The sequence below is a fragment of the Taeniopygia guttata genome, chromosome W (assembly GCF_048771995.1).
Source record: "Taeniopygia guttata chromosome W, bTaeGut7.mat, whole genome shotgun sequence".
Taxonomy (NCBI): Eukaryota; Metazoa; Chordata; class Aves; order Passeriformes; family Estrildidae; genus Taeniopygia; species Taeniopygia guttata.
In genome coordinates, this window is record NC_133064.1 from 2,898,342 (window position 1) to 2,913,075 (window position 14,734).

The 14,734-nt window shown below is 45.1% G+C and overlaps 2 protein-coding genes across 4 annotated transcripts in view; one reads left to right on the forward strand and one right to left on the reverse strand.

Annotated features, from left to right (window-relative positions):
- The window catches only part of LOC100232465 (WD repeat-containing protein 7), a 49,595-nt gene extending 48,775 nt beyond the window's left edge, over window positions 1-820 (reverse strand). The window contains exon 1 of one of the 3 annotated variants that reach the window (XM_030258948.4): window positions 664-820. The gene's annotated coding sequence lies outside the window, so the exon portion shown is untranslated. Of the gene's footprint in view, window positions 1-529 lie in introns of all 3 variants that reach the window. The other 2 variants (XM_030258951.4, XM_030258949.4) reach the window with 2 other exon arrangements.
- An 863-nt stretch (window positions 821-1,683) lies between these two features.
- Window positions 1,684-13,950, forward strand: LOC140680274 (thioredoxin-like protein 1). The gene is made up of 8 exons (XM_072923037.1): window positions 1,684-1,877; window positions 3,018-3,114; window positions 3,611-3,784; window positions 4,043-4,165; window positions 6,383-6,452; window positions 11,515-11,687; window positions 13,097-13,201; window positions 13,748-13,950. The coding sequence occupies exons 1-8, from the start codon at window positions 1,696-1,698 to the stop codon at window positions 13,775-13,777; spliced, it is 954 nt and encodes a 317-aa protein (XP_072779138.1). The 5' UTR covers window positions 1,684-1,695; the 3' UTR covers window positions 13,778-13,950.
- The last annotated feature ends 784 nt before the right edge of the window (window positions 13,951-14,734 follow it).

The following is a 14,734-nucleotide window of genomic DNA, read 5'->3' on the forward strand; positions in this document are numbered from 1 at the left end:
GAATAATCCCGGATCAATTCCTATTTCAGTAAAGCCACTAAAGTGATTTTTCAAGTACAAGGAATTAAATTCTGAATCCACAACTCAACTAAACCCCTTTTCAGAAATCCCCCTACCCTGAAACCATCACCATGGATTTTTACAGCCAGAAAAGCGCAAACAGAACAAACCCCTGGGAGGAAGAGGCGAAAGAAAAGTGAGCCCACCTCAGTAACTTGAGGAAGGAATTAATCTCAGGATGTGCGTGCACACTGCAATAATCTGCCCCCAAAATACCAATAAATAGTACTAAATAGCGTTAAATAGTTTCATATATGGGCTATTTGTACATTTTAGAAAAATCTAATGACTTTAAATGCAATGGCAGCTTAGACTTCCCATTTATCGCTTAGGGATGGAGCAAGGGAGCACCGAGGGAGGAAGAGCACAACGGGAACACCTCCCCTGAGTATGCAGGAGGATCCGAAGGCAGCAGAGCACAAAATGCGTGAGCGTTACCGGGATCCCAAACCCAACCCTGCTCCGTTACCGGCGCGTCCCGGTGTCCCGGTGTGGGTCCCCGCGCCTCCCGGTGCCGCAGCCTCTCACGGGTGCTGCGGGGCCTGCCGCGGGCTCGCCTACCGCTCCCGCTGGGAACGAACCGTACCCCGCCCCAGGTCGCACCTGTCCGGTGCCGGTGCCGGTCCCTGTCCCGGTCCCGGTGCCGGTGCCGGTCCCGGTCCCTTCCCGGCCCTCCCGTGCCCCGCCGCGCTCGCTGCGGCAGCGGCCGGGTGCCACCGCGCACCGCGACACTGCCGCAAAGCTGCGGCCCGCACGCTTGACGGCAGCGCTGTCGCCGTGGAAACGGCTGGGGTCGCTGAGGGAGCGCGAGGGGCCGGTGATTGCGTGGTGACTTAATTCATAATTAATTACCGATTGCTGCAAGGATTTTGAATTGCAACAGGCGGGAGTAGAATGGTCTTTGGTGGGAAAAGTGGAAATATGAGACTGCTATGTTGTGTTATAAAGTACGTTGGGAAATTGTCAGGAATGACGCTGCAAATGGAGTCAGAGAAAGTCCCGGGTTTCATTTTGGTTTTATTTTGTTGTTATTACAAGCACTCATCTTTTATTTACCCCTTTTGGCGTCACCAAAAAACGAGTTTATGACGAAACCATTAGTAAATTTTTATGTTAAAATCTAAAGGCGCATCTCGCCTCAGAGAATTCCTGCGCTTGCCCGTTTCCAAAATGGCCACCGGAGGGCGTCGCGCCCTCACGGTGTGCCCGTTTCCAAAATGGCCACCGGGGGGCGTCGCGCCCTCACGGTATGCCCGTTTCCAAAATGGCCACCGGGGGGCGTCGCGCCCTCACGGTGTGCCCGTTTCCAAAATGGCCACCGGGGGGCGTCGCGCCCTCACGGTATGCCCGTTTCCAAAATGGCCACCGGGAGGCGTCGCGCCCTCACGGTGTGCCCGTTTCCAAAATGGCCACCGGGGGGCGTCGCGCCCTCACGGTATGCCCGTTTTCAAAATGGCCGCAGGGGGGCGTCGTGCCCTCACGGTATGCCCGTTTCCAAAATGGCCACCGGGGGGCGTCGCGCCCTCACGGTGTGCCCGTTTCCAAAATGGCCACCGGGAGGCGTCGCGCCCTCACGGTGTGCCCGTTCCCACGATGGCGGCGGCGGGCGGGAGCGGAGCGGCCGCGCCTGCGCCCATGCGGCCCCAGCGGTGCATGCCGGGCGGCCTGCCCGCCGTGACGCTGCACATCGCACCCGGCACCGCCACCGGGCCCGAGGCCATGGCGGGCGTCAAGGTAATCGCCAACGACACCGAGTTCCAGCCCGAGCTGAGCGCCGCCGGCTCCCGCCTGGCCGTGGTGAAGTTCACCATGAGGGGGTGAGTGAGGGCGGCGTGCGGCTCAGCCTCCCGGAAAGGGCTCCGCTGTTCCCGTGCTTTTATTGGGGTTCCCCGGCGCGGGCGGTCTCGGCATCGGCGCCTTTAGAAGTTGTGTGGTTTGTAACACCCCGTTCCCTGCTCCCGGAATAAATTCCCGTTCTTCCCGCCGAGCCCCCGCCCGCGCCCCGCCATCCCTCCGGTGCTCTGAGGGAGCAGGGGCTGCGCTGGCTTACAGCCCCTTAAAGGGCACGAAAATGATGGAAGCACTAAAAACACCTTAAAACTTGGAAAAACACCTTTTGCCCCATAAAACTTGGCTGCATCCGTACCCCATTTGCCCAGGATAAGTGGATTTTCTCTTTTCCCTCCTCAGCAGGGAGGTGCAGCAGTGGTGAAATCGGGATGAATTTGTCACCAAATGAACCTACCTATCTGAATCATTCCTTTTAATCTGTGAAACTGGGGAGAATAGTGATAATCCGGGGGGTTTAAGGGTTCGTAGGGCACCTCATTATTTTTTTGGCTGCTGCCTCTTAGTTGTGGGGTTTTTTTGCCAATTTCTATATCGGGGTTTTTTATTTCACTTTTCTTTTCCCTTTCCCAGTGAGAAACTCCCTTTACAGGAATTGGTGCAGCTGAGCACTTCATACATTTTTGCTGACGCAGAAAAAGTAAAAAATACACATTTTCATATGAGGCAATGCAAATAAATGAAAAGAAACCAGCTATGCCCTCCCAGGACCAAATAAATATGAGAATAACTGGTTATAGGTGTAAATGAGATTTATTGTGCGAACAATTTTATGATCCCTGAAGCTTTGGTACATGTTGACCATTAAAGTTATGTGTGAATATAATTTTTTTTTCCAGGAGGTGGCATGAACTAATGATACCGGTTTTTTGTGCTGATTTTGCCCTCTTTTGTCACACTTTTTTGAGCAGGTCTGTGGTAAAAATGCTGCAAATAAAGGCAATAAATTGCAGATTCCCAAATGTCACCTTGCATTGTATCCCCAGCTGGCTGCAGGTAGAGAGGCTGTTTTTACAGCAGGAAGAGAGGAACGTTCTGGTTCCGTTTGGGGCAGGCACCGAAAAAAGAACCAAAAGTGGAATTAAATGGAAATGTCACTTTTCCCACAGGTGCGGCCCTTGCTTGCGGATCGCTCCCGCCTTCAGCGCCCTGAGTAACAAATACCCGCAGGCAACGTTCCTGGAGGTGGACGTGCACCAGTGCCAGGTGTGGGCTGCAGGGTGGGGCTGGAGCAGGATGGGAAAGGAGAACCAGGGAACAGGGAGCTGGGAAAGGCTGCAGGATGGGGCTGGAGCAGGGAACAGGGAGCTGAGAAAGGCTCCAGCACTGTCCCTGCCTCTCGCTGTGCCTGCTGCAGCACAGGAGCTGTGACAGTGACTTCTCCCAAACTGGGAAAGCAAATCCCTCCCAGGAGGAAATTTCCTGCAGTGCCACTGTGCTGCCCTTCCTTTGAGCAGTGTGAAAGCACAGTAATTCAATGATTTGTTGGTTCTCAGCCCCTGCTAAAATAATATTTTAGCCATCAAACACAGCACTAGTGGGAGGTAGAGGCAAACATGAGTATGTGCATTTATTGGTGGGTTTAGCTAGTGGGAATTAAAGGCAAACGTGAAGAAGTGGATTCATTGATGGGGCTAGCTGGCTGCCAGTGGTGCAGTGGGACTGACCTAAAGCACTGAATGGGGTCTGGTTCTGCTCCCAGGGCACGGCTGCCACCAACAACATCTCGGCAACACCCACCTTCCTGTTCTTCCGCAACAAGGTGCGCATCGACCAGTACCAGGGAGCAGATGCCGTGGGCCTGGAAGACAAAATCAAACAGCACCTGGAGAACGATCCCGGCAACAGCGAAGACACAGACATTCCCAAAGGATACGTGAGTGTCTCCTCAGAGCGTTATTGGAGTGCTCGTGCAGCTCAGGTGTTAAAAAACCCTGGTTTTCAAATGTGCTCCAACTCAAATAATTGGATTTTAGGCAAAGCTGCCCAAGAAAATAATTTGTCTGGGCTTTCTTTTCCAGAAAAAATGTAAATATTGACATATACATGGTTATTAAGAATGAAGAAAGTTTCTAGTCATTGAAATGAATTTTGTGCTGTCCCAGCTGTGAGCAGCTGTGCTCTCTGTCCCCAGATGGATCTGCTGCCCTTCATCAACAAGGCTGGCTGCGAGTGCCTCAACGAGAGCGACGAGCACGGCTTCGAGAACTGCCTGCGCAAGGACTCCTCCTACCTGGAGTCCGACTGCGACGAGCAGGTGTGCTGCACAGCTCCAGGGATTGCTGCATTCCTGGGGTGTTCTCCTGCAGGGATTGCTGCATTCCTGGGGTGTTCAGGGATTGCTGCATTCCTGGGGTGTTCTCCTGCAGGGATTGCTGCATTCCTGGGGTGTTCTCCTGCAGGGATTGCTGTGATCCCGGGGTGTTCTCCTGCAGGGATTGCTGCATTCCTGGGGTGTTCTCCTGCAGGGATTGCTGTGGTCCCGGGGTGTTCTCCTGCAGGGATTGCTGTGATCCCGGGGTGTTCTCCTGCAGGGATTGCTGTGATCCCGGGGTGTTCTCCTGCAGGGATTGCTGCATTCCTGGGGTGTTCTCCTGCAGGGATTGCTGTGATCCCGGGGTGTTCTCCTGCAGGGATTGCTGCATTCCTGGGGTGTTCTCCTGCAGGGATTGCTGCATTCCTGGGGTGTTCTCCTGCAGGGATTGCTGCATTCCTGGGGTGTTCTCCTGCAGGGATTGCTGTGATCCCGGGTGTTCTCCTGCAGGGATTGCTGTGGTCCCGGGGTGTTCTCCTGCAGGGATTGCTGTGATCCCGGGGTGTTCTCCTGCAGGGATTGCTGTGATCCCGGGGTGTTCTCCTGCAGGGATTGCTGCATTCCTGGGGTGTTCTCCTGCAGGGATTGCTGTGATCCCGGGTGTTCTCCTGCAGGGATTGCTGCATTCCTGGGGTGTTCTCCTGCAGGGATTGCTGCATTCCTGGGGTGTTCTCCTGCAGGGATTGCTGCATTCCTGGGGTGTTCTCCTGCAGGGATTGCTGTGATCCTGGGGTGTTCTCCTGCAGGGATTGCTGTGATCCCGGGGTGTTCTCCTGCAGGGATTGCTGCATTCCTGGGGTGTTCTCCTGCAGGGATTGCTGCATTCCTGGGGTGTTCTCCTGCAGGGATTGCTGCATTCCTGGGGTGTTCTCCTGCAGGGATTGCTGTGATCCCGGGGTGTTCTCCTGCAGGGATTGCTGTGATCCCGGGGTGTTCTCCTGCAGGGATTGCTGCATTCCTGGGGTGTTCTCCTGCAGGGATTGCTGCATTCCTGGGGTGTTCTCCTGCAGGGATTGCTGTGATCCCGGGGTGTTCTCCTGCAGGGATTGCTGTGATCCCGGGGTGTTCTCCTGCAGGGATTGCTGCATTCCTGGGGTGTTCTCCTGCAGGGATTGCTGCATTCCTGGGGTGTTCTCCTGCAGGGATTGCTGCATTCCTGGGGTGTTCTCCTGCAGGGATTGCTGTGATCCTGGGTGTTCTCCTGCAGGGATTGCTGCATTCCTGGGGTGTTCTCCTGCAGGGATTGCTGTGATCCTGGGGTGTTCTCCTGCAGGGATTGCTGTGATCCCGGGTGTTCTCCTGCAGGGATTGCTGTGATCCTGGGGTGTTCTCCTGCAGGGATTGCTGTGATCCTGGGGTGTTCTCCTGCAGGGATTGCTGTGATCCCGGGTGTTCTCCTGCAGGGATTGCTGTGATCCTGGGGTGTTCTCCTGCAGGGATTGCTGTGATCCTGGGGTGTTCTCCTGCAGGGATTGCTGTGATCCCGGGGTGTTCTCCTGCAGGGATTGCTGCATTCCCGGGGTGTTCTCCTGCAGGGATTGCTGTGATCCCGGGTGTTCTCCTGCAGGGATTGCTGTGATCCCGGGTGTTCTCCTGCAGGGATTGCTGTGATCCCGGGGTGTTCTCCTGCAGGGATTGCTGTGATCCCGGGGTGTTCTCCTGCAGGGATTGCTGCATTCCTGGGGTGTTCTCCTGCAGGGATTGCTGCATTCCTGGGGTGTTCTCCTGCAGGGATTGCTGCATTCCTGGGGTGTTCTCCTGCAGGGATTGCTGTGATCCCGGGTGTTCTCCTGCAGGGATTGCTGTGGTCCCGGGGTGTTCTCCTGCAGGGATTGCTGTGATCCCGGGGTGTTCTCCTGCAGGGATTGCTGTGATCCCGGGGTGTTCTCCTGCAGGGATTGCTGCATTCCTGGGGTGTTCTCCTGCAGGGATTGCTGTGATCCTGGGTGTTCTCCTGCAGGGATTGCTGCATTCCTGGGGTGTTCTCCTGCAGGGATTGCTGTGATCCTGGGGTGTTCTCCTGCAGGGATTGCTGCATTCCTGGGGTGTTCTCCTGCAGGGATTGCTGTGATCCCGGGTGTTCTCCCACAGCAGCACTGCCAGGGCTGGTGGCACAGCTCAGGGTTGCTGTGTGTGTAACTGTGCCTGTTCCCTCCACAGCTGCTCATCACTGTAGCTTTCAGCCAGCCTGTCAAGCTGTACTCCATGAAACTCCAGGGGCCAGACAACGGTGAGTGCTGCAGTGGAGTTACTTCTTACTGACTGACGGCAAACACTGCGGTGTGATACACAACTCACAGGGGTTATAGATCGATACACACATAGAAATAGTTACTATAGACAGGTACACACACAGAAATATTTATTATAGATTGGTACACACAGAAATATTTATTATGGATTGGTACACACACATATTAATTTATTATAGATTGTGACACACAGAGAAATACTTATTATAGATCAATACACACACAGAAGTATTTCTAATAGATTGGTACACACAGAAATATTTATTATAGATTGGTACACACATAGAAATATTTATTTCCATTTGATGCACATATAGAAGTATTTATTATAGTTTGATGCACACATAGAAGTACTTATTATGGATCAATACACACACAGAAGTATTTATTATAGATTGGTACACACATAGAAATATTTATTATAGATTAGTACACACATAGAAATATTTATTATAGTTTGATGCACACATAGAAGTATTTATTATGGATCGATACACACACAGAAGTATTTATTATAGATTGATACACACAGAGAAATATTTATTATAGATTGCTACACACAGAAATATTTATGGCAAATTGGTACACACACAGAAGTATTTATTATAGATTGGTACACACAGAAATATTTATTATAGATTGGTACACACACAGAAGTAATTATTATAGATCAATACACACACAGAAGTATTTATTATAGATTGATACACACACAGAATTATTTATTATAGATTGGTACACACAGAAAAATTTATTACAAATTGGAACATACATAGAAATATTTATTATAGATTGATACACACACAGAATTATTTATTATAGATAGATTGGTACACATAGAAATATTTATTATAGATTGGTACACACAGAGAAATATTTATTATTGATCAATACACACAGAAGTATTTATTATAGATTGATACACACAGAAATATTTATTCTAGATTGGTACACACAGAAATATTTATTACAAATTGGTACACACATAGAAATATTTATTATAGTTTGATGCACACATAGAAGTATTTATTATAGATTGATACACACACACATTTATTTATTGTAGATTGGTACGCACAGAGAAATACTTATTATAGATCAATACACCCACAGACGTATATATTATAGATTGGTACACACATAGAAATATTTATTACAGTTTGATGCACACATAGAAGTATTTATTATTGATCGATCCACACACAGAAGTATTTATTATAGATTGATACACACACAGAAATATTTATTATAGTTTGATGCACACATAGAAGTATTTATTATAGATTGGTACACACATAGAAATATTTATTATTGTTTGATGCACACATAGAAGTATTTATTATGGATCGAAACACACAGAGAAGTATTTATTATAGATTGATACACACATAGAAATATTTATTATAGATTGGTACACACAGAAATATTTATTGCAAATTGGAACACACAGAGAAATATTTATTATAGATTGGTACACACAGAGAAATATTTATTATAGTTTGATGCACACACTTATTATGGATCGATACACACACTGAAGTATTTATTATAGATTGATACACACACAGAATTATTTATTATAGATTGGTACACATAGAAATATTTATTATAGATTGGTACAAAAAGAAATATTTAGTACAAATTGGTACACACATAGAAGTATTTCTAATAGATTGGTACACACATAGAAGTATTTATTACAGTTTGATGCACACATAGAAGTATTTATTATGGATCAATACATACAGAAAAGTATTTATTATAGATTGATACACACATAGAAATATTTATTATAGATTGGTACACACATAGAAATATTTATTATAGTTTGATGCACACATAGGAGTATTTATTATAGTTTGATGCACACACAGAAGTATTTATTATAGATTGATATGCACACATATTTATTTATTATAGATTAGTACACACAGAGAAATACTTATTATAGATCAATACACACAGAGAAATATTTCTACTAGATTAGTACACACATAGAAATATTTATTATAGATTGGTACACACATAGAAATATTTATTATCGTTCGATGCACACATAGAAGTATTTATTATAGTTTGATGCACACATAGAAGTATTTTTTATTGATCGATACACACACAGAAGTATTTATTATAGATTGATACAGACAGAGAAATATTTATTATAAATTGGTACACACAGAAATATTTATTATAGATTGGTACACACATAGAATTTTTTTTTTTTTTAATGCACACATAGAAGTATTTATTATGGATCGAAACACACAGAGAAGTATTTATTATAGATTGATACACACATAGAAATATTTATTATAGATTGGTACACACGTAGAAATATTTATTATAGTTTGATGCACACATAGAAGTATTTATTATTGATCGATACACAGAAGTATTTATTATAGATTGATACACACACATATTTATTTATTATATATTAGTACACACAGAAAAATACTTATTATAGATCAATACACACACAGAAGTATTTCTAATAGATTGGTACACACATAGAAATATTTATTATAGATTGGTACACACAGAAATATATTTATTAGAAATTGGAACACACATCGAAATATTTATTATAGATTGATACACACAGAAGTATTTATTATAGATTGATACACACATAGGAGTATTTATTATAGATTGGTACACACATAGAAATATTTATTATCGATTGATACACACACAGAAGTATTCATTATAGATGGATACACACAGAAGTATTTATTATAGATTGATACACACATAGAAATATTTATTATCGATTGATACACACACAGAAGTATTCATTATAGATTGATACACTCAGAAATATTTATTATAAATTGATACACACATAGAAATATTTATAGATTGATACAGAGAAATATTTATTATAGATTAGTACACACAAAGAAATATTTGTTATAAATTGATACATAGACGCATTTATCATAGATGAATACACAAAGTATTTCTTATAGTTTGATACATATAAGTATTTATTATAGATCAATACACACAGAGATATATATAATAGATTGATACACACACAGAAGTATTTATTATAGATTGATACACACATAGAAATATTTATTATAGATTGATACACACATCAAGATATTTGTTATAGATTGATACACACAGTGAAATATTCATTATAGATTGATACATACATAGAAGTAGTTCTTATAGATTGATGCACACATATAAGTATTTATTATAGATCGATACACACATAGAAATATTTATTGTAGATGGATACATAAATAGAAATATTTATTGTAGTTTGATAGACACAGAGAAGTATGTATTGTCATTTGATACACAATTTATATAGTGGTTTGATACACAAATAGAAGTATTTATTATAGATTGATACACACATAGAAATATTTCTTATAGATTGATACACAAATAGAGGTATTTACAGCTTAATATACACATAGAAGTATTTATTATAGATCATACACACATAGAAGTGTTTATTCCAGACTATACACAAATAGAAATATTGTAGTTTGATACACAAATCAAAGTATTTATTATAGATTGATGCCCACATAGAAGTATTTATTATAGATTAATACACACATAGAAGTATTTATTATAGATTATACACAAATAGAGGTATTTATAGATTAATACACACATAGAATTGTTTATTATAGATTATACACAAACAGGAATATTTATTATAGAGTGGTACAGATGTATTTATTGTAGTTTGATGTACAAACTACAATAGAAATATTTATTATGGATTGATGCACACATAGAAGTATTTTTTATAGATTGAGACAAATTATTTATTGTAGTTTTATACACAATGAAACATAAATAAAAGTATTTACTGTAGTTTAATACACAAATAAAGTGTTTATTGTAGTTTGATATACAAATAGAAATTTTTACTATAGGTTGATACACAAATAGCAATCTTTACTGTAGTTTGATACACAAAATGTTTACTACAACTTGACACACCAAGTGTTTACTGTCATTTGGTACCCAAGTAGAAATATTTACTGTAGGTTGATACACAAATAAAGTATTTACTGTAGTTTGATACACAAATAGAAATATTTACTGTAGGTTGATACACAAAGAAAATGTTTATTTTGGTTTGATACTGAAGTAGAAGTATGCACTGTAGTTTCATGCACAAGTAGAAGTGTTCACTGCAATTTGAGACCCAAGCAGAAGTGTTTGACACACGAAGTGTTCACTGCAGTTTGATACAGAAGTGTTTGCTGTAGTTTGACACACAAAGTGTTCACTGCAGTTTGATACAGAAGTAGAAGAGTTTGCAGCAGTTTGACACACAAAGTGTTCACTGCAGTTTGATACAGAAGTAGAAGTGTTTGCAGTAGTTTGACACACAAAGTGTTCAGTGCAGTTTGACACCTGAATGAAGTGTTTGCAGTAGTTTGACACACAAAGTGTTCACTGCAGTTTGATACAGAAGCAGAAGTGTTTGCAGTAGTTTGACACACAAAGAAGGTGCTCACTGCAGTTTGATACAGAAGTAGAAGAGTTTGCAGTAGTTGGACACAAAAACTGTTCACTGCAGTTTGATACAGAAGAGTTTGCAGTAGTTTGACACACAAAGTGTTCACTGCAGTTTGATACAGAAGTGTTTGCAGTAGTTTGACACACACAGTGTTCACTGCAGTTTGATACAGAAGCAGAAGAGTTTGCAGTAGTTGGACACACAAAGTGTTCACTGCAGTTTGATACAGAAGTGTTTGCAGCAGTTTGACACACAAAGTGTTCACTGCAGTTTGATACAGAAGTAGAAGTGTTCACTGCAGTTTGATACAGAAGTGTTTGCAGTAGTTTGACACACCAAGAAGATGCTCACTGCAGTTTGGCACCCAGGTGAAGTGTCTGTGGCTCGGTGGCTGCAGAGGCATGCTGGATGCACATGCAGGCTGCAGGGAGACTCCCTCACAGGTTGCCATGCCCTCTAACAGTGCCAGCTCGCACCGTGCCCTGCATTTCCTGCAGAGCAGACTCTGTCCCTCACTCTGCTCTCTCCTGTCCCAGGGCAGGGGCCCAAGGGCATCAAGATCTTCACCAACCTGCCGCGCTCCATGGACTTCGAGGAGGCGGAGCGCAGCGAGCCCACGCAGGCGCTGCAGCTGGGCCCGGAGGACATCCGGGAGGATGGCATCGTGCAGCTGCGCTACGTCAAGTTCCAGAACGTCAACAGCGTCACCGTGAGTGCCCGCGCTGGGGCTGGGAGCGGGGCAGTGCCAGCTGGGGCTTAGCCAGCTGCCAGGGAAACAGCAGCTTCTCCAGAGAGCTGCTGAAATGAGGGGACACACAGAGACACCTTTGTGATGGGGAGCAGGCTTCCATTTGGGCATGTCACACCTGGAGCAGCTTCTCCACAGAGCTGCTGAAATGAGGGGACACAGAGAGGCACCTTTGTGATGGGGAGCAGGCTCTCATTTGGGCACGTCACACCTGGAGCAGCTTCTCCACAGAACTGCTGAAATGAGGGGACAGAGACACCTTTGTGATGGGGAGCAAGCTTTCATTTGGGCACATCACACCTGGAGCAGCTGGTGCCACAGAGCTGCTGAAATGAGGGGACACAGAGAGACACCTTTGTGATGGGGAGCAGGCTCTCATTTGGGCATGTCACACCTGGAGCAGCTTCTCCACAGAACTGCTGAAATGAGGGGACACAGAGACACCTTTGTGATGGGGAACGAGCTTTCATTTGGGCACTTCACACCTGGAGCAGCTTCTCCAGAGAACTGCTGAAATGAGGGGACAGAGACACCTTTGTAATGGGGAGCAGGCTTTCATTTGGGCACGTCACACCTGCAGCAGCTTCTCCACAGAACTGCTGAAATGAGGGGACAGAGACACCTTTGTAATGGGGAGCAGGCTTCCATTTGGGCACTTCACACCTGGAGCAGCTTCTCCACAGAACTGCTGAAATGAGGGGACACAGGGACACCTTTGTGATGGGGAGCCAGCTTCCATTTGGGCACGTCACACCTGGAGCAGCTTCTCCACAGAACTGCTGAAATGAGGGGACACACAGACAGGCACCTTTGTGATGGGGAGCCAGCTTCCATTTGGGTACTTCACACCTGCAGCAGCTTCTCCACAGAACTGCTGAAATGAGGGGACAGAGACACCTTTGTGATGGGGAGCCAGCTTCCATTTGGGTACTTCACACCTGCAGCAGCTTCTCCACAGAACTGCTGAAATGAGGGGACACAGAGACACCTTTGTGATGGGGAGCCAGCTTCCATTTGGGCACGTCACACCTGGAGCAGCTTCTCCACAGAACTGCTGGAATGAGGGGACACAGAGAGACACCTTTGTGATGGGGAGCAGGCTCTCATTTGGGCACGTCACACCTGGAGCAGCTTCTCCACAGAACTGCTGAAATGAGGGGACACAGAGAGACACCTTTGTGATGGGGAGCCAGCTTCCATTTGGGCACGTCACACCTGGAGCAGCTTCTCCACAGAGCTGCTGAAATGAGGGGACACAGAGACACCTTTGGGATGGGGAGCCAGCTCTCATTTGGGCACGTCACACCTGGTGCTGTGGGTATGATGTAGGATGAAGTGAAAGTCCTTTTTTTGGCTGTTTCCCTCTGCAGTTGTTTGTCCAGTCCAACCATGGTGACGAGGAGACGACACGAATCACGTATTTCACATTTATTGGCACTCCGGTGCAGGCCACCAACATGAACGACTTCAAACGAGTGAGTCCCTTGGTAACCCCTGGGGAGCAACCAGGTAACCCTTGGTAACCAAGGACACTGGGGGGTGTCTGCCTCTGTCCTGCACGTTCCTGAGCTTCCCACAAGGGTCAGTCATAGCCTGGTAAACTGAAATGGTAACAACTGAAACTGAGGGGCTGGCAGGTTATACAAACCAAAGGCAGCATCTATTTAATAGCTGTGACATTTACTTCTTGATTTTGGGACTCTCTCTTTTAGCAAAGAGAGTAAAAGTCTTTTAGCAAAGACTTTTTCAGTGTAAAAAGTCTTCCTTTAAAATAAACTGCTGCAATATCTATGGTACAAAAAATGGGAATTTTGGGCGGGTAAAAAAAGGCAATTTTGAGGAAAAGAAAAGGCGACATTGTGGGGGAAAATTTTGAGTATCTGGGTGACAAATAGGCATTTTTTGGGGGGGGAAAGTGAATTTTGGGTAGGAAGAAAAGGGATTTAGCGGGGAGGAGTGTTGCTGGCTCCCGGAGCTCCGCACAGCCGGCCCTGCCCTTCAGCTCTGCTTTTCTCCTGCAGGTAGTGGGCAAGAAGGGAGAGAGCCACTAGAGGAGCGGCGCTGCTCTCCGTTCCTGATGGCCTGGGCAGCGCCAGGCGCTGTCCTGGGTCTGCACCATTCCCAATAAATCACTGCTTTCAGCTGCAGCCTGCTCCCGCTCTGCTCCTGCTCCTGCTGCTGCTCCTGCTGCTGGATTTGTAAATAAAACTCCTGACTTTTGCCAGGCCGGATTTTCTTACTGCAGGAAATGAGGCTCGCCTGTCCCACTGAGCGTTGCCAGCCCCGCTGAGAGTTTCAGAGGCCACTGCAAGTAAGCTTGGAGTTTCTTTGCAGTTATTCCACAAAACAATCAGGTTTTTGCTCTGTTATTCCCACAAAACACAATCAGGTTTTTGCTCTGTTATTCACACAAAACACAATCAGGTTTTTGCTCTTATTCCCACAAAACACAATCAGGTTTTTGCTCTGTTGTTCCCACAAAACACAATCAGGTTTTTGCTCTTATTCCCACAAAACACAATCGGGTTTTTGCTCTGTTATTCCCACAAAACACAATCAGGTTTTTGCTCTGTTATTCCCACAAAACACAATCAGGTTTCAGATGTCCAGTGCAGGTAAGGTTTGAGTTCCTTTGTTCTTTATTCCCACAAAACACAATCAGGTTTTTGCCATGTTATTCCCAAAAAGCACACATCCAGATTTTTTTAATTCCCACAAAACATTGATCAGAATTTTCTGTTATTCCCACAAAACACAATCAGGTTTTTGCTCTGTTATTCCCACAAAACACACATCAGGATTTTTTGCTCTTTTATTCCCACAAAAGACAGTCAGGTTTCTTTGCTGTTACTCCCACAAAACACACATCAGGCTTTTGCTCTGTTATTCCCACAAAATACACATCCAGATTTCTGTTATTCCCACAAAACACACAATTGGAATTTTCTGTTATTCCCACAAAACACAGTCAGGTTTTTGCTCTGTTATTCCCACAAAACAAACAATCA